The sequence below is a fragment of the Ixodes scapularis genome, unplaced genomic scaffold (assembly GCF_016920785.2).
Source record: "Ixodes scapularis isolate PalLabHiFi unplaced genomic scaffold, ASM1692078v2 PGA_scaffold3__209_contigs__length_174095766, whole genome shotgun sequence".
Taxonomy (NCBI): Eukaryota; Metazoa; Arthropoda; class Arachnida; order Ixodida; family Ixodidae; genus Ixodes; species Ixodes scapularis.
In genome coordinates, this window is record NW_024609868.1 from 22854356 (window position 1) to 22878041 (window position 23686).

Below are 23686 nucleotides of genomic sequence, written 5' to 3' on the forward strand. Positions count from 1 at the left end.
TTCACAAAGTTTTAATCTTTTTTTACACACACCGCGTTCATACGTGCACCATCCCACTTTGAATACATGCTTTCTTCCTAAGAATGCGATTGCAATATTTGTACTTTTCGAAGCGTGGCAGGTCAGCCCCCCTTTGAGAGCGCTTCCTCCCGGGCCCCCGTGCACTGCGGAGAAGCAACATTCGCAAAAGCGAGCTCCGTGGATGTTGCTTCTCCGCAGTGCACCGGTGGTCGGCTAAAAGCGAGCTCAAAGGGGCCAACACGCCACAGTCAACACTTCAAAGACTATGAATATCAGAGTTCACCTCGAAGCGACTATCGAATGGCGTATAATTCGCACACCACCACCAAGTATGAAGCCGCTCCGTCTCAAAGAAATACGCCAGTCGCCTTGCATTCACCATAATTTATTCCTATGTACAAAGGGCAGGCCAGAGGTGCTAGAGCGTCCTCACGTAGGCACCCAGCAGGGCCTGGACGTCGGGCAAGCAGATGAGCTTGTGGGGCACCTGCCCCAGGATGGTGAGGTGGCCCCCGCCCTCCTCGGGGGTCGCCTTGAGGGAGGCCAGGTCTTGATGGAAGGATACCAGGGTGCCCCTCTCCAGCGTCAGGGCCACCGAGCCCAGCAGCAGCCGGCTCCGCCCGGAGCGCAGGACCTGCAACTTCCCCACGTAGCCCTCGGGAAAGTCGGCCAGGGTCAGCCGCTTGCCCGGTTCCTTCTGCTCCTGCAAGTGCAGCGTGGGCACGCTTAGACACCTATCAACCGAAATACAGCCTTCCAAAACTCCATCGAGCAACAATAGCAGCACACCATATCTTTAGTTGTCACTTAAAGCGCATTCCGTGAAATACCGAGCATGCGCCCGTGCCACAATAAAAGCCCAGCCGCTACTTCTAGAACGTTTGAAAATATAGCAGAGAACATATGATGTACCCAACTTAGTATTCCGAGCACACCTAGCTAAATGAGATGCTCCCCTGCATCAACTGTTTGTCCGAGCACGCCGGTGCGAAGCGGAGAAGCTTGACTCACTTGGACAGGCGCAAATCGGTGTAGCTTGACATGCAGACGCCAGTGCAAAGTGGTGAAGCTCACCCGTCATGTGCCTCTCCTGCATTTTTCGTCTTGGACCTCACCCAAAACCTTTGGGATAACCTTAAAAAGCCCCCAGCTTTTTAAGTTTATCCCAAAATTCGAATGGGCGCTTGCTCACCATTTTACGGTAGGCTGTAACTGGACCAAAGACTACAACTTAAATGGAAGCTACGGAGCTTCTTGAAAAATATTAGTTAGAAGTGAATTCTAGTGTATTTTTACCCCGTGAACCCGAATACCCAAACCATTTTCCGCGCAAGTATTGTTAGACGCGAGAAAAACGCGAAAGACAGTCGCTGTTTGTGACGTCATCGACGGATCCTTTGGCTGCCCAAGGCTAGGGAGGCGGGGCTTCAGCCCTATTTTGAAATTGCTCGTGTGGCTCTCCAGCGCGTCGCATTGAAATATAATTGTGATATATGTTTTTCCAAAGGCCAAATGAACGCAATTCAAGCATTTTTTCTAAAATGTAGAAGTGCCCCATCTTCCCTTTAAGTTTCTGTAAACAAAATAATAGGAGTTACGTTCAAGTCAAAGGCCAACACATTGATTGTGTTTACTACGCGGGGTGATCAATAACTTTTGCCTCCTTGGCTGTAACTTTTTTATTCAGTGATGGATTTGAAAGACGTTACATTCAAATAAAAATTTGGAATCTCCTCTTTCCCAGGAGCTCTTTACTTTTTAACATAGCTCCCACCAACGGCGATGCACTTCCGCTACCGGCGCACTACGATTTCTGCATGCCATCGTAGATGATTGAGGGTGGCTGTTGACATGACCAACGATGCACTGCATCGGCAACCTCGTCGTCAGATGCAAACCGTGTATCCATCAGAAGTTCCTTTATCTTGGAAAACCGCCAAAAATCTGATGGGGCGAGCTCCGGGTTGTAAGGTGAATGAGGCTAAACACCTTGGAACTGCAGCTGCTCCAGCACGGCGTTGGTCTCACCAGCGGTCGCCTTCAATCATCTACGACGGCATGCGGAGAGTAGTGCACCGGTAGCAGAAGTGCACTGCTGCCGCTGAGGAATATGTTGAAAAGTTGTGTGCTCCTGAGAAAGACGAGATTCCAAACTTTCATTCGAATGTACCATCTTTCAATTCCATCACTGAATAAAAAAGTTACAGCCTAGGAGGAAAAACATACTGATCACCCCTCATACATGCTGAAGATGTGCGACTACATTATGGCAGCTTCACATTACTAGCACAGGAGCTGCTAGATGGCAGATGTTTTTGTAAATATTGAACTCAGAAACAACCTAGGTAGTAAAACCGTAGATACCGTATTTATTTGAATTTAGGCCGAAAGTTTTTTTTTAAATGCCAATACATCAAACTCTAGGGACGGCTTAGATTCAAGGATTTTGGAACACTCGCCAATTTCCAAGTAAAATTGAAGAAAGTGGCGCGCAGCTAGCGCCACCTAGAAAAGAAAGTATTTTAGCCATTACTAGCCGAGCCAGTAGCCACTTAAGTACACAGGCAGTGCCGCCATTTTGACCTGCGTTGATAGTGGCCTGCGTGCGGCGTGGCATTTTCTTTTTATCAACAGCGCACTGGCACCAACAGACCAGTGCCATTATAGTTCCGCTTTTAAAAGAAAAATTGCTTTAGCCGCGGAGTTGTCATCGAACGTTCAAGCCAGGCGGGACTTCAGCGTGGATGAAAAAAATGTCCATCGTTGGAGGAGGCAATGGGAGAGGATATTTGCATGCGCCGCAACGAGGATGGCGGGCTGGGTAGCTGCAGCGTGGGACGACATCCCTTGAACTTTGATTGTGCGCTCCTTCAAAAAGTGCAGCATATCTAATGCGCTTGATGGTACTGAGGATAGCGCACTCTTTAAAGATGACAGTGATAAACAAGTCAGCGACTAGGCTAGCAGCGATGATGACTCAGAATGAGCATGGCATCTTTATGTTCAATAAATATCTTTTTGTGAACGCTATCCTCGCCTTTTCGTTCGGCATACATTCGAGGTAAGTTTTTTTTCTTCCTGGCTTGACTTTTTGTGGTCGGCTTAGAATCGCGGCCGGCCTATATTTGAATAAGTACAGTATTAAACCAGCATGCCTGCACCCTTGATTAACTTCACAGTATGTGTTAGCTGTTCAAAAAATAGCATTCTAACTGATCCCTGGCACACTAGCCTTACGATTGATAGCACATTTTATTAAAGCATACAGCACATGTGATTAAAAAAAGGGTTACCAGAAAGCACCTCACGTGTTATTATACAGAAATACCTTTGCCGAGCTGATTGAGCTTGCCCCAATGATGCACACTGATTCAAGACAGATGGAGTGACAAGGAAGTCAGCACCACCCTTTGCCTGTTGGGGCAATGTTTATAGAGAACCCAGAAGATGAAGCTCACAGAAAAATTCCTTGCTAGTTACTATAGTAATTGCTTACTATGGTATACTATATACATACTTTACTATATACTTATGGAAAAATCAGTGAATGCTGACTGGTTGATCCCCAAGTGGAGGTGAGAGACCCGTGGTCAAGAATAGGCAACTTCTTGAGGCCCGGGGCCATAAACGCTGTTTTGGCAAATAGATGCTGTAAATGAAACTCAAGTCTTTGAAGGTCTAATATTGAGATGATAATACGCTCCGTGCGGGAACTATAGGGGGAGCTTTCAAAAACGCGCGTAGCGCCGCTAGCGGAGGAGCTGGCGTTCGACAGTGAGGCGCGTTCAGCAGCCTGCGGCGCCTTTTCGCGTGCGAAGCTTTGGCGGCGGAAGCGCGCACGGACGAAACTTTTGCTTTTCGAGCCGATAAGTTGAGGGTGGCGTTGCATGAGTGCTGGGAGAGATTTGAGAAAGGCATTTAGGCTGTTCTCCCCTCCTTATATATTGAGTTTGAGTTGTTATTAGGAGTAATTTCTTTAGTTGTGCTCGAAAAAGGGGTTTGAGAAATTTTCCGAAGAGCAAGACGGCCGCCACCATAATTGCTCTCAGTGGGAAATTTGTTTCGCTCGTCGCTGTAAACGTAGGACTGCTGGGACGATGATATTTGGAGGTGAGTGAGATGTTCCCTAAGTGGGCCAAGTTTTATTAAGACAGCAGGTGTGAAAGTTATGGTTCTAACGAATAAAGGAATAAAGCTGTAAGGAATATCCAATATTGGATCCAAAATCTTGTGTTATAACCGGGCTGTGCGAAGTGCAGATTTGGACACACAGTTTCTTGGACATGACCGTAACTTGACACAACAGTTATAATACCAAAAAAGTGAAAGCCGTCTACAACTTCCTGTAACGCCGAATTGGAGCGCAGCTCTTGAGGAGGAGGAGTGGAGGGTATATTCCTCCTCCTCCCTCGTGATCACGCCTGCTAGTCCTCCTCCCCTCCTGCTCCCCCTCCCTCTCCTTTACCACCTCCTCGTCCTTCAAGCTCCTCCCCTCCCCTCGCCTCCGCCTCCTCGTCTCTCCTCCCCCCCTCCTCCACCTTCGTACTGCTTTCCTCCTCGCCGCTGAAGTCATGTGACCCCCTCCCCCCGAGGTCACGTGACCCCCCGAACCAGACAATGAGGGGAGGAGGAGGAGGGGGAGGAGGAGGAGGGCAGAGGTCCGGGGGGTCACGTGACCTCGAGGGGACGGGATCACATGACCTTGGGCGGGCCGTCACGTGACTTCGGCGGGGGGAGGGGAGTCACCCCCCGGGGTCACGTGACCTGGGCGGGGGAGGAGGGGGGAGGAGGAGGAGCGGGGGGAGGAGGAGGGGGAGGGGCGACGCCGACGCCGACGCCGCACAGGCTGGAAACGGGTCATGTGACCCCCTCCCCCCGAGGTCACGTGACCCGCCCGGACCATACTACACAATGAGGGGAGGAGGAGAAGGACGGGAAGAGGAGGAGGAGGGGGAGGAGGAGGAGAGGGAGGGGCGCAATTACGCCGACGCCGACGGCGACGCCGCTCAGGCTGGAAACGGGCCCCTAAGAGCTGCGCTCTAAAATAGGTGGCATAGGGAAACCAGGTGGAAATTAGGTTTGGGCGGCGTAACTGAATGGGAAACGGTTTTGATCGTGAAAGGGCTGTGAAGAGAATACCACTGGTCGTGGGAGATGGAAACTTTTCAGGTAGGAAGAGACTACTGCACTGTAATTCCAATTGAAGCAACTTTACGAAAGGTGGCTTCAAAGCTGAGAAAACCAAGTTTGCCGGCCAATTAACACACGGTTCGGCCGTCAAAGGCTTTTGCGGTCAGCTGTTGTGTAGTAATCTGGTTGTGCGAGGGGCTGATTTTCGGCACACAGGTCTTGGACAACCGTAACTAGACAAAACACTTATTATACCTAAAAAAGATGGCATAGTTTAACCAGGTGGAAATATTTTTGAGCGGCGTAACTAAATGGGAACCGGTTTTGACCGTCAAAGGCTGTCAAGAGAATACCACTCATCATGGCCGGGAGGTGCACACTTTACAGGTAGGAAGGTACCAGTGGACGGTACTTCCAGTTCGAACAACTTTGCGATAGGTAGCTCTAAAGCCGAGAAAAAAAAAAATTGTCAACAAGACTCGGGGTGTCAGTGTTTCCACATCCAAAAGTAGGCCGATCAAAAAAGAAAGCACACCACATAAACTTCCATACTCAAACATCGATTGTCCATTCATTCCAAGTTTCATTGTAGTTTTCCTTAGATTCATATTGGTCGCTTTTTGTACCGTCCGAATCTTTCTTCATGAAGTACAGACCGCGTGCCATACTGGTCCGGAAATATCATTGACACGTACGAGGAGGACGAAACTTCCTTGGAGGGCATTCCTTCAACGAAATTCGCACTGCATACCCGTGAATGTGGGATGGCATTACTGGTACGAAAACAAACGGAGAGCGCAAAGCGGCAGTGTAGAATATGTCAGCCGTGCCGACGCAGTGGCAGACATGATCCGAAGACCAAATTTCTCGCGTCTTACGCGACCGGTCTATCGTTGTCACTGTCCCGCAAAACATCGGCGAGGTGAAAAACTGTAAAACTTTGTCCCCACAAGATACGACGCATAAATATTGGAGCACTTAACGACGCAGCAGTTCATGCTGTCAACCCAACGCAACCGCACCGCTCCGACTTCAATGCATACCAGTGTACGCGGCGTGGTTTCGTTTCGCGGGGACTCTCACTGCCTACCTTCGGTAACGGCCGCGCGGCGGCGCGCCGGTCGCGTCGCACGGAGTGTATAGACCCTTTAAATAAATAATTGGAGCACCATGTACACTCAAAATTTTTATGCTGCATTCACACGACAAAGCTTTAACTTTGGAGAAGGCCAAGTATGTCATAGAGCTGCAAGGAGAAAAAAACCGCGAGAATGAGAAGGCAGTTCATAAAATCCGAGTACCCCCTTCCGTGAGAAAGTGGCATGTAACTGAGTCGGCGAAGTCTTTCTTTTCGTGAACGTGTTTGCGACATTTGAGGGCTCTTTGGAAGAAAGATTTGGACAAAAGAAAAAGAAAAGGAAGGCACCCCACAGATCAGTGCTACTGACCATAATTCTTGCTCAAAAGGAGGGGGACCAATAGATCCCACGAGATGACAGATATCCTGCAAGTCGGTCGCAGATTTTTCGCGGCTCCCATAAGCTCAGGGAGTTAGCAAACATCCGTGACGCGGCACACGTCACCCAAGGACTTGACAACAGAAAATTTCCTCGGAAAAAAAAAAGCTTTGTCATGTGAATACGTCTCGGTGAAAGGTCTTCAGAAGTCATAATGGTCACAGAGGTGAGCAGGGTCTCCTCACGGGTTCTGCCTTGGGAGGCGGTGCAGCAGGGTTCGTGCCCTGACCAGGCTTGCCCTTGGGGGGTGCCTGCTGTTCGGGCACCAGGCCCGGCAGGGTGTCGGGGAACTGGAAGAACAACAGCTGGCCAACCTCTGCGAGAGCAAGTAGGGCCAGATTTAGACAGACCCTTTCACATATGCATAGTCAAGTTGCTCGTTAAGCTAAAAGCCTTTCCAAGCGGGACAGAGAGAAAACTTCAAGATAATCAAAACTGTAATTTAAAAAGAATATGTATCAAAACCTGGCAATGAAACTGCATGACTGTTCTCTCCATTATTTGGGTAAAATCATTAACATTACTATGATTTTCCTGCGATGCAACTGGTGCCACTAGGCTGTAGAGATTAATCCTTTGTTCTAGTTTGATACTTCTCAGACACCATGTCGCATTGTATTCCACCTTCCGTGCAACCTCCAGCAAGCACAACTGAATGGATTATCCAATACACAGAGGTAATCCCCATTTCGTTGGTTTTGGCAAAAAGGCGTTTTCAATGGCCGTCAAAACGTCGCACACGGAAACTGTTCGTTCAGTGCCTTCACCAAAGCAGACAGTTCTGTTTAGCTTTGAAGTTGGCCACAAGGACCATATTTGTTTTTGTTCAGCAATGATCTTTCTTGAAACAGAACTTACCGTGTTTGCCGATTCTTCTGCGCAGGTAAAATAATGAAGATTGAACACATACTTCATAGAACAGATTTTATGAAACGCACGCCAACACAGAAATAAACACCGTGCACAAGTCATCGTTGTCAGTGTCCAACAATGGTTCTTTGCTGTCCGCAGGAGCTAATCCTTGCATTCATCTGAAGTGTTTTAAGTGCCGAACTTCTTGCGCTTGTATGAGTGCGTGACACTCGCTTCTGGGAGCGTCGTCCTTTAAACAACACTGCGAGCTCGTCAGGTACTGGGCTTGCGAGGCCACATAATGCAGCTCCGTTGTTATCTTTTCCCGCCAACGTGATGGCCTTTCGTGTAAAAGCCCCCTAGTGGAATTTCTTTTCTTTTTCCATCTTAAAACGGCAGACACGAGCCCGTAGGTGCAAGAGAAGGGGCGTGATACAGATACCAAAATGGCAAAGGTAAACAAATGGTCACAATGGCAATGGGGCTAGCCACCTTATGTTGAATATTGTGTTTTTCATTTGGCTCTATTCAGATAAGACCACGCAGGCAAGCCCAGACATATTTTTTATATGCTACTCCTCAATATGTGTAGGGAACATAATCAAAGAAGATTTTGCAGAAAACATATTTAAAGAGAAAAAAAAAAACTTTGAGAGTGCCAAAATGGCATATTTGATTTTGAAGTTTTTGTTTATGCCATGTTTCGTGACACCTACTATGCAAACTACAAATTTCAGAGGCCCAACTCACGAAACGATCTCACGCTGAAAATATGTGAACGACAAAACGTAAGAACAAATCCATATTCACGAAACAAAATTATCGTAACTTTTGTACAGGTTACGATGGAATTCTACGACAGCTACGGAGCTGTCTTGCGCGCTTTTTACGATCAAATCAACATGGCCGACAGCGTCGCTCAGTTACTTGGTCGCCACGACCAACAGAAATTTATTTTTCTATGTGCTCTTCTTGCACTTTCCGACTTCAAGCAGCAAGAAAAAAGAAAGAGGTACTTGAAACTGACCACGATGAACATGAACGATGGAACCACAAGCACCCGGGAAAAGCTACAATGGCAACAATCCCACCAACCAAGCAAACTCGGCAGAATATAGGCCTAGCAGGCACTCCGGTGCAGCGTTGCTCCGACGGCACTTGGCCAAGACCGTCTGCCCACGACCAGCTGGCTTGCTGAATGAATTATGTCCGTGCGACCCTTGTGGACCCTTCTTGTATTAACGGTTTGATCACTGAACTCAATTTTAGATTAAGAGGTCAATCGCTTCCCCTTGTCATCACCTTGTTTTCTGAGGCAGCAGTGACGAACGCTGTCGTTGAAAAAGGACTCTTGTCAATTATATCTGCTTGTTCTGTGTTATATAGAGCTCAAATAAATGCTGTATGGATTACCTCTGCAACAAAATATGTGCACTTTGTTATTAGTATGCCCCTTTTATTGACATGACGGTACGTCACTGTGAAGCTAAACAGTTTGTAGGAGCTACGCGATGCCGGTCCAACCATTCTTTGCCGAGTGTCACGTCAGTATCGAGTTGCAAACGTAAAAGATTGGTCCCGAAGCGCTTACCAAGATGCAGTCCAACAGCGCGAATCCAGCACTTCGATCAAATGCGTGCATCTGCTCCGAGTGTGAACAGGTGGCTCTTGCTAACACTCTCGTAGATCAAACTTATCTTTTTTTAACGTCGGCTCTCTCCTCCATCTTCAAGGCCGCGAAAAACGCCACAGTGGTTTGTTCCTATCTATCATAAAATTCCGTAAGGACGTCCACCCAAAATGAAGAGATAAATGATGAAAATCATGGGGTGGGCTATTTTCGGGGATGCCACAGCAAAACTTAATAAAAAATTATGATAAGCGGGGCGGCACCCACTACAAACCACGTGACGCGGGAACTGATATCGTGGACACGGCAAATTCACGTTTCACGATGCAATAAACACGTGGGAATTCGCTACAAACTCCTGTGTCACGGGAAAGGACACCGCAAGTGGCCAACGCAGCAGATTCGCGTTTCACGGTGCGAAGGACTCTCGGAAACCCACCGAGAACTCGCATCTTATGCGAACGGATACCGCAGATCGCGGACGCAGCAGATTCAAGCTTCACGGTGCAATAAAAGGGAGCTTTTGTAGACCGCGTGCCCCCCCCCCCCTGCTAAGCCCTCCACAATGAAGCAGCCGCTACTGCGCAGGCGCGCCGATGGCCTTGACTGCAGAGTTCCAGCTAGCGTAGCTGGTTGCGAAGAGCGTTGCAGGACAGCGGAAACAATCTACGAGAACTCCCTAAAGATGCGGGAACCCGCTACAATCTTGCCTGTCACGGAAACCGATAATGCGCGTGCAGATTGCGGACAGAAACACGAGAATACGCTGCAAACTCGCATGTCCCGCAAAAAATTTCCCTCAGATCGCGGACACAACAAAATCACATTTCACAATGCAAATGCAATATACACGTGAGAACTCGCGCGTGTTACAACTAAAAATTGATATCGCGCGCGCAGATCGCAGACAAAAACACAGGAATCCGCTTTAAACTCTGGAACGGACACCGCAGATACCGAAGGCAGCAGATTCGCATTACACAATGCAAATGACACGCGGGACCAACTCGCGTGTTACGCGAGCCGATATCCACGCAGATTGCAGACAAAAACTAGGGAACCCGCTACGAACTCGCTTCTCGGACACCGGTACCGCCAATCACGCCGTTGATGCGTGACTCCCGTCGGACATCGCTTGACGTCCAACGGAAATCGGAGGGTGGGCGATGTTTCGGAATTTTTAAGTTACAGATATTTAGCCAGAAAAACGGGATGAACAATCTCTCGGGGGGGGCGCCCTTACGGGATTTTACGGTATGCCACTTTGTAAACAACTGGCACGGGCCACCTTTTACCAACGATGACAGTTGTTGACTACGAAGCGATAGAGTTCGTAGCAGTCAACGAAGGCGGTTTTCTCGACCTCAACATTCGGGCGCGTTTAGATCGTGTTAGCATCAACATACTGCTGCACGGACACAAATTCCAGACAAGCAGTTAAAAATCCATATGCTCCGAACCATGCCGAGCTCTCTGATTGGTAGTTTGTGTTGCCGAAGACGCCGTCGCCATAGCAACAGCACCGAAGTTCTAGTTTTTTTGGTACGAGAACGTCGCTTTCCTCCTCTCACTTGAGAACGCGTTTGTGAATATTGATTTCTCCTCTTCTTATGGTGTTCTTAACTTACAAACTTCTTAGCTAAGTTGTCATAAACTAAGAAGCTCTTGTATATTAATAGATCATGGGAACTATTGAGTGTTATATGTACAGAATTGTAAAGGTAATATATTTTGTGTCAAAAATGCGCAAACTGGCTCCTTTTAAGTTTCATCACAAAGTTTCTGAGCCATTATCTAAAAAAATTTAATAGCTACAACATTAAAACTTACGTCATACACTGTTATTATAACATTCTTTCGAATGATATATAAATCATTGCTTTATCTCAAACGTTGAAGTTTTTATGTTACTCCAAACTTGTTTTAAATTACGAAGTAAAAAGATTTCAAGGGGGAATTAAAAAAAATTAAAAATATCTTCAACTTCCTTGAAATTTATAGTGATAGCTTTCCACCATCCTCTTGTCTTTATTCATGAAGCATATGTTGCATCATTTTGTTTCCTTCAAAGTTACAGCACTGCAAAGTGTACCTTCCACGCCGGCATTTTCGCCCAATGCTACGGACGAGATTATTCTTTGATTCCGTGCGTTTGATGACTAGATTTATTTTTTTGTGCTGTATTCGGATATTGGGCTCAACTTCAAGTATTCTACTAATTAAAACAATACCTGCTTTGCTCGTTCCTCTTATAAATTTAACCAATAATCCTGGTTTTTCCTTTAAAATGACAAGTTCTGTGAGCTTCAGCTGAACTACTTCCGCAAAAACGGGACAAAAACTTGTAATCGCTACTACAGTAAAACCTCGTTATAACAAAGTTGAAGGAGCGGTCGTAATTATTTCGTTATAACCATTAGTTTGTTATAGCCAATGTCCATTTCTTCCCACTATTAGCAAGCAAGGGGAATTATGATTGCTTTGTTATATCCATTAGTTTGTTATATCCCATTTTGTTATAACGAGGTTTTACTGTACTACATTGTTTTTTTTACAGAAAATAGTAAAAAAGTAGGTACAGTGGTGAAAATGATATGCGAATATTTATACCTATATTTGCAATAAAGTGGGAATGTTTGAGCCACCAAGCTTGTTACACTGCTATTCATGACTGTTGTATGTCCAGCTGACCAAGGTAAACCTACAACTTCAATGGCACTTTCAGTAAGATGTTTGTTAAGATTAAAAATATTTGTAATTATTTATTTTACTATAAAATAAAAACAAAATTAAAGAAGTAAAAAAAGAAATAACGAGTAAAGATATTGAGCGCAGTATAGTTGCCTGCGTTGGCAGGAGGGCGTCTTGAGAACTCTGTCTTTTGTACCTCTTCAAACGAGACTGACTAATTCCGCGAAGCACTCACCTGTGCTGCAATAATTTCAACGAGTGCAAGAAAACCGGTCAACTGCAAATGTGGCAACATTACAAGGACACCCATGAGCCCAATCCTCTTCTAAGAATCGACATCCAGATCTACACGCTGCGAAAATTTCTCTGCTTTGCTATCTCCTTTTTGTGTTTACTAAGATAGCACAAAATACTTTACGGATGCTGTAAGTCGCTGCCATGGGTGAAGACGTTCTGTCAAGACGCAACTCCCACATCAGTTATTGTTGTATAAATTGGCTTTGCTAAACATAGATTTAAACGTCCTGAACTGGATACGAAATTAGTTAGAAGGCCGAGAGCAGTGTGTTGTCCGAAACAGTACTGTATCTACATCAACTCGGGTTACGTCGGGTGTGCCACAAAGGAGTGTCTTAGGGCCTTTACTTTTTCTCATATACATAAATGACATCACCGAAAATATACAGTCTCATATTGAAGTGTTCGTCGATGACTGGGAATTATACAGGGAGATAAACACGTCAGACGACCTTGCCCATATTACAAACCGACATAAACATTTTACCTTCTTGGTGCAATCAATAAAAAATGAGCCTAAAATAAGTAAATGCAAACATATACGTTTCTCGAGAAGTAAGCTGCACGATTCTCAAAGCTACCTAATCAACGGGACCACTTTATGTGCTGTGTTCGAGTATGTTTACCTAGGAGTGCTATTTGCAGATTCCCTAAAATGGAACAGCCATATAGGGCATACAATCGGAAAGGCTAGTAAAATCTTTTATTTTATCCGCCAAAATTTTAGATTCGCGTCACAAAACGTTAAACACTTTATTTTTTCTGCTAAGAAAGACCCTTGATTATACGTGCGTTGTGTGGGACCCTTATCAAGACTTCCTTACTAATAAACTAGAAAAAAATTCAAAATCCGGCCGTGCATTTTGTACTGAGCAACTATGACCCTTATGCTAGTGTTAGAGATATGAAAGCTATGCTGGGATAGGAAACACTCGAATGTAGAAAAAAAAAACTAAGACTAAAATTCTTCCACAGTGTCTTTCACAACAAAAGAGAAATTGATAAAGCCTCATCCCATTGTGATCATTCTAAAAAGATTGCTGTTCCCACTTACAGGACTGACAGTTTTGCTAATCCATTATTTGTCAAAACCGCGAGAGAGTGGAACGACCTCCCGGAAGATATTCTGTCCATTGATAATAATCACGTTTTCTTTTTTCGACTTTCCATAATGCTTTCTAAAGACCCCTACAATAATGCCCGCACAGCGATGTAGGTACAATGAAAATAAATAAATAAATAAATAAACTACATGGGACTGGCAACCACTTCGTTTGCTTATAACCACAGAACACGTGTTGAATTTGCCTAACGGTTGGAATACCTTGCGACCTCCTTAAAGCATGACAGGAAAGAGAAAGAAGAAAAATAATGCATTATTAGCTTTCCTATGAAGCAACATACAGAGTAAGTCTAAGCATGTGGCAATCAGTTCCTCCGAAAAGAAAAGTGCACCACGAGAAAACGGACGATAGCAGCGTGTGCTCTGCGGTCCATGCCCCTTTAGGTTCACAAGGGGGGCCACCGCTGGCTTCTGGGGTTTGCTTTCTGTCTGAGCCGCCACATTTCTGATTTTACGCTGATTAGGTAGGCGCCACTAGTATTGCGCGCGCCACTTTTAGGGCTCACAACGTTTTGATTTAGACGCCGGCGTTGGCTCCCGGGGATGACAGTATATAGACAAAAGTTTTCCGGTGCCGCCAGCGAATCAAATGTCCCTCTGCAAACTGCGTGCACGTGGAGACAGGGTTACAATGGATGATCTTCATACCTCGTGACTCTAAGGTTGGTTTCATGGGTGGTCATGAGGGTCTTTAGCCTTCGCGATTTTGCTTTGCTTTCCGATCTGTCACGTCAAATGATTCAAGGCGATAAAACAGCTTCCGCATCGGTAGACATAATAGAACGCATTGAAAAACCACAGAATACACAGAAAGAATACAAAGAACAGAACTGTGTGCATCTGTGTTCTTCCTTTACGTGTTTTATTCTTTCTGTGTATTCCACGCCGGTAGAACGCCATCCTTTAAATACACCGACGTGATTATCGACCGTTTTGCCGGGATAAATTCAGGCCTAGTTTTGTCTGCTGTTTCAAGAAGAGCTCGCTGCCACGTACGTAAACTAAGACAACCAGAGAGCCGTAGTTGAACTTGCTCCACAGGGACTTTTGAATTCTCTTCCCAGAACGCTGAGGCCGTGAGAGAGCGTCACTCAGCTTGTGCATTCCCTATTTGCCACATTCGGAGTCGACCGATTATCTCGCACTCGTTGGAATTATTGCAATACACGCAAGTGCTTAGAGAAATTCGTCAGTTAGGCTTAAAGAGGAGCGAAAAACTGACTTCTCAATACACCCTCCCGCCAACACGAGCAACTGGTGCGCTCAATATCTTTACTCTTTTTTGTTTTGTTTTTTACTTTTTTTTTTGTTTTATATTTTTCATTTCACTCGGGAAAATAATCCCAAATATTTTTCATCTTAACAAACGTCTTGCTGAAAGTGCCAGTGAAGTCGCAGGTTTACCTTGGTCAGCTGGGTGTACAACCGGCATGAACAGCGGTGCAACAAGCTTGATGGCTCAAACATTCCAACTTCATCGCAAATATAGGTATAAATATTCAAATATAAAATTTCATCCCTGTACACACTTTTTTTACAACTTTCTGTAAACAAAATGTAGTAGGAAGTAGCGATTACAAGTTTTCGTCCTGTTTTTGCGAAAATAGTTCAGCTAAAGCTCATAGAACTTGTCGTTTTAAAGAGCAGAACAGGATTATTGGTTAAATTAATAAAATGGAGGGGCAACAAGGGTATTGTATTAATTAGTAGAGTACTACTTGAACTTAAGCCCAATACCCAAAAACAGGGGAAAAGCTATATCTAGTCATAAAATACAAGGAATAAAAATATTCTGACATAAAAAGTGATAAAAGAAGTCATAAAAACAAAAAATGTCGGCGTGGGAGTATGGTACACCTTGCAGTGCTGTAACTTTGAAGGAAACAAAATGATGCAACATGTTTCTCATAAATAAACACAAGAGTATGGTAAAAAAACTATACTATAAATTAAAAAAGAAATTGAAGCGTTTTTTTTTATTTCTTTGGAATTTTTTTTTTTTTTACTTTGTAATTTAGTACAAGTTTGGGGTGACATAAAAATGTCAATCTTTGAGAAAAAGATATTATATATCTATCATTCAAACGTTTTAATAACAATATATGACAAATTTTAATGTTTTAGCTATTCAGGTTTTGTAGATAACAGCTCAGAAATCTAGTGACAAAACGTCCAAAAAGCCATGTTTGCACATTTCTGATGCAAAATATATGACTTCCACAATGCTGTACGTATATCACTTAATAGTTCCCATGAACCTACTATAAGTGCAAAATATTTCAGATTTTTGATCTTTGTAGTTAGCATAGTAGGTGTCACCAAACATGAAATAAACAAAAACTTGAAAAATCAAAATTTCTGATACACTCAATTTATTTTTTCTCTTTAAATATGATGTTTTTTACAAAATCTTTTTTGATCACATTCCTTACACACGGCGAGGAGTAACATATAATAAAATTAACAAAAACAAAATATGTCCTGACACACATGCATATCTTATCTGTGCAGAGCCTTCCGAGTTTCAGTTTTTGGTTTCAATGGTAATACGCATGTAGTTTCGGGCACTGATGGTGGCGAAAAAAAAGTGTGTGTTAGAACTGTGCAAACACGGTGCATTCTGAAAACATGATCAGTTTAATCATAGCGGCTAAAAGACCGGTATAATTAAACTGATACTGATGAAACAGTCTGGATCTCTTCACTTTATGAAAGAACTATTTTGTGCAAACAGCTAAAGAAAACGGAATGCCTCCTCGCACCTGACACGCAAGGAGGTCATCATATGCAGCAGTTTTAAACCAATCACATCCGATCGTCCTCCAAATGAGTAACAAGACAGCAGCGTGCTGAAAGAGGTGCACTGCTACACTCCCCAGATCAAAATTAAAACTACTCGAACTACGGGCATTCCACCCACCTGGCATGTTGGGGTCCATGCACAACTCGGCCATGGGTGCCCTTGCCAATGGGGCCTGGGGCTCCACCTTGACCGCCGGCGGGGGCGTGGCCATTGCCCCCTCCCCGTCTGGGTCCATCTTCTCCTTCTTGACCACCACTGGCTTGGTGTCCTCCTCCTCCTCCTTCTTGACGCAGGCCAGGGGCAGCGTGACCGGATGAAGTCGACTTGCCTCCTGGTCTCCATCGTCGATGAACTGCAAGCACCGAACCGGCGTTCCGGGACGCTCTTACAGACGTCGACCAAAGGTGGCTCGAATGCCCCACAGATGCAACCATGGTGCGTCACCCCTCCATTTTATACCGAATCTCCTCGGTCATCCCTGACCCTTGACAAAGTGCTCTTCCAGTTTAAGCTCCATTTTACAAGGTCTAAGACAACGACTGAAGCATAACTAACAATGTGCGAGACACCCTCTAGTATGTACATGGCCGCTTGCAAGGTACGTAGGCTTCTGTGCTGCTTTAATGTATCTGGACCGAAGTTGAGAGGTGTTCCTTGACTATCAAATATGAAAAATGGGTGTTCCTAGGGATTGAAAACTTTACAAACCCCTGTTCTACGGAAGAGAAGACAGTGAAGGAAGGCAGGGTAACACGCAGGATAATGCTTGCCTCCCTTCCAAAGAGCCCTGGTAGTTGCCTCGTGTAAAGCAGCCAAACCCAGACCTTCAATAGCTCTCGAAGACAGAATGTAAACCTTATACTATGCGCTATAGTGTATCCTGGCTACTGTAACAGACAAACGGTTATCATGTTCGAGTCTTATAAAGGTAGTGGCTATGGCTGTTCTTATGTGTAATAGAAAACCAGCAATGCCCTTTCCAAATGCTTCTGCAGACTGTTTGTCTGTGGCATGAGATGCGGTCGTTTGGCACCTTGAAGAATGAACTTATGATCAAATAGCCAACCATTCTCAACTGCATTTCATGACCCACGTCGGTTCAAGGACAGCATTAGGTGTGGTCAAACCATATCTGTCGACAATTCTTGAGGAAAGAGCTGTCAGACTCACGTCGCTGCGCAACAGCAGGGCCAGCCTCTTGTCATCCTCCTGCTTCTCCTTGGCGGTCAGAGTGTGCGAGGGGACGTACTTGGGCCTCTCAGGCGCGCTGCCCGAGTCTGAGGATGCCACCGAATGCCTTGCACCTACGAAGCAAGTTCACCTCATTTTGGGAGCGAAACTCACCCTATCCCGACATGCCAGGGGTCTCGAGCAGGCTTCTCGAAGTAGCGAACCCAGAGTTACGACGGCCTTAACACAATGCCGATCGTATTGAGCTAGCCTCGATAACATAGGTTCGGCAAAGCTCTTGCGATTGAATTCCGTTAAAATAGTGGCTCTACAATGGCAGATATTTTAGGTATGGTTGTGTCAATGCAGCATCAAAAGTACTGTTTGCCCCAGGATTAAAATTATTGAGCAATCGAGGCATTCGCATTTATAGAGTGCACAATGAGGCAGCTGCAGTGGGTAGGCAGCCTCAGCACCACACAAGATTTCGAAGCTCCTACCATATATTTATCTAAGTTACAATTCTGAAAAATGTTTGTCACAACTTCACTAGTTTTGAGATGTTTCTTTGCCACATGGACATGCACGCAGAGTAAACCCCGTTCAGCGTCAAGCCTACGCCTGCAGTCTCAGTTAGAGTTACAATTGAAGAATAAAGAATTGATAAAGCGCATTGAGAAAAACCCCAAAGCAAATCGAATACTTGCGGCCCACACGGATGTCATCCTGAAATGTTCAAGTTCTCTAATTTCAACTAATGACCTTTCCCTTTGCCATTGCTTCTAGTGAACAAACTTCTACTTTCTTCCCTGGCTACTGAACAATATGATGCTCAAGAGGAGAGTGTGCCAAGACCCACCTGGCCTCCGTGTTGCTTCCCCAAGCCCGTCCGCGAAAGTAGAGCCCTGCGTCTGGATGAGCTGCGCCTTGCCGCGGCCCCTGCTGCGACCTCTCTCACTCCCACGGCCGCCCCGGTGGCCCCCCCTGCCAGGCCTGCCACCTTCCGCGACGCTAGGTCCACTGCAATAGACCACAACAAATCGGAACACATCGAACAAGCACAAAGGAAGCCAGTGCATTTGAAAACATTCCCTGTTGGAATATAGTCTACATACGCCAGCTAATGCAATTCAGCTTTCTATAACGCCACGAAGAGGGCTACTAGCTCCTTAAAAGCTTCTGGAATTCTGAAAAGATTATTTCATTTCTTTGTACAGAGCCTTACACTGTAGTGTCAAGACACGGCACAAATATTTTTGTAAGGTGAGTCAAGTGTAGACTGTGGTGCCAGGGACTCCCAGAGTTGGCGGGGGTCGCTTGGATCGTATAGGTCGCCACAACTACGCGTTCAAAAATTACCTTGAACGAACATGTTCACAGTGTTCCAGTGGCTTTAAAACAAAATGCATCATGGATCCCATCATTTCCATTAATGACAACATATCACTTCTCAAATATTCCGCTCGGTGTCGTCATTGCTCGCGACTAAGAAAAAGAGTGGGTGAAGCTAATATAGGCCAGTTGAAAATAAGCCAAAGTTATTTAGTTGAACTTTTTTTTTTTTTTAATCGCCTTTATGGGTTTTGTTTTTATAGAAATCTAGCCACTCCTAAAAGATCTGTCAGTGTCCCTTTTAAATAGATGGAACGTGTATGCCCCCACTGATATGCAAGGGATGAGTCCCCTATGTGGGTAAGGTCAGGCGAAGTGGAATGGTTCACCAGCCCCCTTGGCAGATATATAACGAGTGCCCACCTGTCATTGTCCTTGGTTGGAGCTCTGCGGGGTGCCGACACGTTCGGTGCAAATGTCCTCTTTTGCGCCCCTCCGGAAAGAGTCAGGTCTCTTGGAGCTCGAAGTGAGGGAAGCCTGTACATTCGAACAGCACTCACCATACAGGTCGGAAAACAGCTTAATAAAGCGAACAAAGAGTTGCCACAAAAGCTTTTTACAAAATAGGAAACAGCTGCTGCCATCTCACGGTGTTACAAATCTGTAGCACTCAGTGCCGTCACAACAGATAACATGTTCCTTGAAACAAATTAACTAATGTCCACGAAGTGGTAGCAGTGCGAAAAAGATACACGGACAAAGGGAGGAATGGACAGGACGGGTGCTGAAAGTCAAAGCAAAAGTCGGTGCCCTTCGTCTGCGTATTTTTTGCGCGCTGCTACCAGCTTGTAATCACGTACCAACTCGCCTGCATCGCTACATTGATTTAGCTAATGTCTCACCAAAATGACAAAAAAATAATAGAGGTAGAAGGCAGCTGATGACATCACCGTTGCAAATGAATTTTCCCCAAGGTGTCTTACCTTGTGGAGAGAGCTCTCGTGCACAAGGTGCCTCACAGGATGCTCTCATGCACGTGTAGTCTTTTCAGAGCATTGGCATTTTGCAATGGGGAATCCAAACTGTTTTTATTTCTACATTTTTGGGACAAACGTCTACACTAGAGGCGCTTGTAGCAACTCAATCTTTGCCGCTTCACTGCTACTTTGTTTCTAGAACATTCATGTTATTTTGATTCACACATTCATCCACAGTCGCCAAAACCGTTAAGCATTGACAACTCTGGGTCCGGCCTATGGCGTGCTGGGTTAGAAGAGAAGGCGTGGCGATTGTTAGCTTCTCCAAACAGTCGTGAGCAGTCCCACACTTCATGCCTCACACTATTCCCATGGTGAAACCTGTAAGTTGGCAGCAGTGCCACAATGGCAAAAGCCAGTTAATCCTCTAGAAATTGAGTTCTCAATAAAAGGGAACAGGCAGGAAATATAAAACAAAATATAAGGGATTGTGTTCCCATTTATGGCTGAGAAATACCTCTGCGGAGTGTAATAAAACAATCGCTCCACCCATTCTTATGAGCATCTTTTCTAGCTCTGGGGTGCAAGGTGGCGCTCCTTCCCGCAGACAGACTATGCAGTGCTCTGTAGGCTTGAATCGAGGGACCACTCTTGCCCGCGCAATCGTAACGCCTCCCCTTCTAGCCCACCAGACCTACAGAGTTTGCCACCGTGCACAACACTTTGACTGAACCCTTTAAATTGGGTGGCGGCTTGCGCCACCTATCTGCTCACCTGGCACCCGGTGGGAAAGGTGTCCCGCTTCTCGCCAGAACACCCCTGGGTAGCTGGGGGCTGCTCTTGCCAGGGGTGCCATTTGCAGGGCCACTCATATCCCCAACTGCAGGGAAAACGTCGTGTCAGCTCCCATTGGCACAAGTCTACACGCCATCTCAAGACTCGTGCCTCCATACAACATGTTCAGAATGGCAGTCGACCTCCCCATAATAGACATAAGGGTTGTAAAGAATCAAACATTGATGAACACACGCTGATATAACACTTTATGTGACGTTACAGCTGCGCTTCTCAATGCTCAGCACATGCTGACAGCTGGTCCTCACTTAGTGTGCGGAATCAGGACGGTGAACGTTTGGCATTACCATATGACCAGTAGTAACTAATATGGGTTCCAATCGATATGACACAGGTCAGTCATGGTCATGCTATTTCCGCAATGCTTTTTGCTGCGTCTAATAAACCCACTTCTCCAAGCGGTCGGTGCGTACGTAACACGGCCATAACTTTAGTCCAAAGAGCTGCCCTGTGCATGCTTTGCATGCACAGGCCAGTAGAGAAGTTGTCGCACGTGCAGAAACACTGAAGTATCCTCGGAACATCGCGGCAGGCGGCGTAGCCAAACCGGCTTGTGAGATCGGTCTGCTGACTTCGTATCACTTTTTTTTTAAATTTTTTTTAAACACGAGTTTTTGTGGCACGTAAATATAGATTAAAGAAATGACGCTAGGCAAAGTATTTATGTATAAAATAAAATAATAAAGGCGTGAAAGCTAACTTAGGATGAACTTATCTAAGTTACACCAATGTTTTGAAGTTATAACTTATCGAAGTTACAGCCTCAAAACGGCAACCGGCGTTTCACTAATAGACACGGAACCGCCAAGAAATTATAGGCCAGTTATCGAACCACTCGCTGCTCGTCTAACGACTTTTGAGGAGTTTATTCTTGAGAACTGGCAGGACAGTCATCCGAAAACAGGCTTACGGCACGCAGACTCGCCGGCGCTTCCAGAGTTCAGTCACATCGGGTCTCGCTACCATCAGGACGGCATGCTTCGTCTGTGTTTTGCGCTAAGAACCTTAAGCAAGTTATTAAACTGAGTGACTAAAAAGAAAACTACAGAGGTGTAACAGAAGTTTTTAGTGGTATGTGTAAGGAAGCTTCACGTGTGCGCGAAACGACAGCAGCGTGCGTTGGCTCCTTTAGCTTTTGACGGGACCGATGCGCCACATGCGACGACTTAGCAAACTAAAGAATAAAAAAAAGCTATACATAATTAGGTAGCCGCGTCGGTATTAAAGAGGCCATGTCAGAAGGTACTAATAACTATTTATTTCCTGGTTTTAAAGGGTTTTTCTACTCGTTTCATTTGACTTACTCGACTGCAGTTTTTGCTAGTTTCGGTTTCGGTGCCAACTAATGTCACGACTCAGAAACCCGTTGCCCGAAGACCGATTCTTCTAAAGTTTCCTCGGTTTCCTCACGTTGCTCGCTAACTTTAACTATGTGTAATACTTTATGCGTCAAAATAAAAAAAAAAAAACTTTTTTTTTTTTTTTGACAATACAGGACCCGAAATATTTTCCCCAAGTTCAAAGGCACGAGGGCATATATTCATAAGAAACAGAAACAGAAAGATGTGTTCTACAAAACTACGTTCAGTGCGCAGGCGAGCTGGTGGAAGTTTACCATGATTCTTTTAACCCGAGGCTAATGCAAAATATTTTTTTTTTTGAGTTGAAGAGAAAGTAGCAGGGAAAGACAGCGTTTCTAACTCAGCTAATTATTTTATTCAACCAACCTCCTTATATACAGAACTTCAACTGCCACAAAACCACCGAATATCCTGTTTTTTTTTGTTTTTTTTTTCTTAGGGTCGCGCGCAAAATGCTCACTCATATGACGAAACAAAGTGATATCATCCACAAAGCACAACATCCTTCCGGTTTGGACAAAAAATTTTCCAGGCAGCTTGAGGTCACTAACGTTATACAATTCTTTTGAACTATGACATGCACACACACAGTGACACCTTTGATTGGTTTACACAAAAAGTTTCTGAACTACCATCTCAAAAAACCACACTACAGAAAAAAAAAAAAAAAAAGAGGCCCTGAGCGATAGTTTTTTATTGTTCTTATACGGAGTGTCTCTCTTACAACTCTCTTAATGTGCGTCTTGGTGTACTATTTTCACTCCTGATTATTGTGCACTACAATTATTGCATTCGTCCACGTGTTTGGATAATTAAGAATTCGCGGCATCTCACGGTGCTTTTTCTTTTTTTTTTCATCCATTTGAATTTGTCTGAATCGGTGTGAGACTACTTAACTTAAAATCTGAACTGAAAACGGTGTCTAATCCGAACTGTTTTTTCAATTGCTTTCAGATTTTGCGATATTTTATGATAATACGGGATTAACGCAAACTTCCTCGTTGATTTCTGTTCTTCACATTTGTGTGCGATTTGTACATAATTGTCTTTTAATCAGTGGCGTAAATTTTTTTCGAGGGGGGGGGGGGGGGGGGGTGTGAGGTGGTTTTGATGTCCATGATTTGGGGTGTGGAGAGGGGGAGGAGGGGTCAAAATGCATGTGTATATTATAGGGTCGGCTAGATTTCGGGGGGAGGTGGTGGGGGGGGGGGGGGGGGGGGGGCTGAAGCCTCATAAGCCCTCCCTCCCGGCTTTGTTCAATCGTTTCAACTGCCTTTTTAACAATTGAGTCATAAAATGAATACAAGGCCTGTATAGTGCATTCCTTCACAGTTTTTGGGTGGCAACCTAATTTCGATGGCACTGGTTTTGAGCTTTCCTTGCCATACTCCCAGCACAACCGTTCTTCAGTATGAATTAACAAATATAAAAACTGAAGGACTCTATTCTGAAATCTTTTCACCTTGAACTGAAGCTCGGGTGCTGCTTATCTAATCAATATTTCTAGGCTGTTTGATAGACCTTTGCGAAAAGAGTGTATATGACGACTCTTGCAACCTATCAGACGCAGCAACCTATTAGACACAACAAAATCCAAGGAGTTCGGGTAAACTCCAGTTAACGCCGGTGCAACAGACGACCTATGCACACTCCTTTCTGTATATAGTTTTTTTCTCCATATTCTACAACTGTCGACTGGAGTTAATACTAAAGAAGAGAAATAAAACCATCTATGAAAATGCCTGATTATAATTGAAATTTAACCAAATTCAATTCCAGAACCTCTTTCAGCGTTTTCAGTAGACGACTCTTTTTCAAGTGAGTAAAAAAGATCTTTGATGTCCATTGAAAAAATTGTGCACTCCCTTCCATGCTGACCCTTGTGTAGTTCGATCAACTTGTTTGAATTCCATAGAAACAGAGATTA

The 23686-nt window shown here is 44.9% G+C and overlaps 1 protein-coding gene across 1 annotated transcript; it reads right to left on the reverse strand.

Annotated features, from left to right (window-relative positions):
- Positions 1-388: 388 nt before the first annotated feature.
- Positions 389-21558, reverse strand: LOC8034310 (DNA-directed RNA polymerase III subunit RPC4). Its single transcript, XM_042292340.1, has 8 exons — positions 21309-21558; positions 20318-20423; positions 18990-19103; positions 18094-18254; positions 17235-17368; positions 16182-16416; positions 6854-6984; positions 389-724 (listed from the first exon to the last, which is right to left on the reverse strand). Exons 2-8 carry the CDS (start codon positions 20413-20415, stop codon positions 440-442), a joined length of 1158 nt encoding a protein of 385 aa, XP_042148274.1. The 5' UTR covers positions 20416-20423; positions 21309-21558; the 3' UTR covers positions 389-439.
- Positions 21559-23686: the final 2128 nt, after the last annotated feature.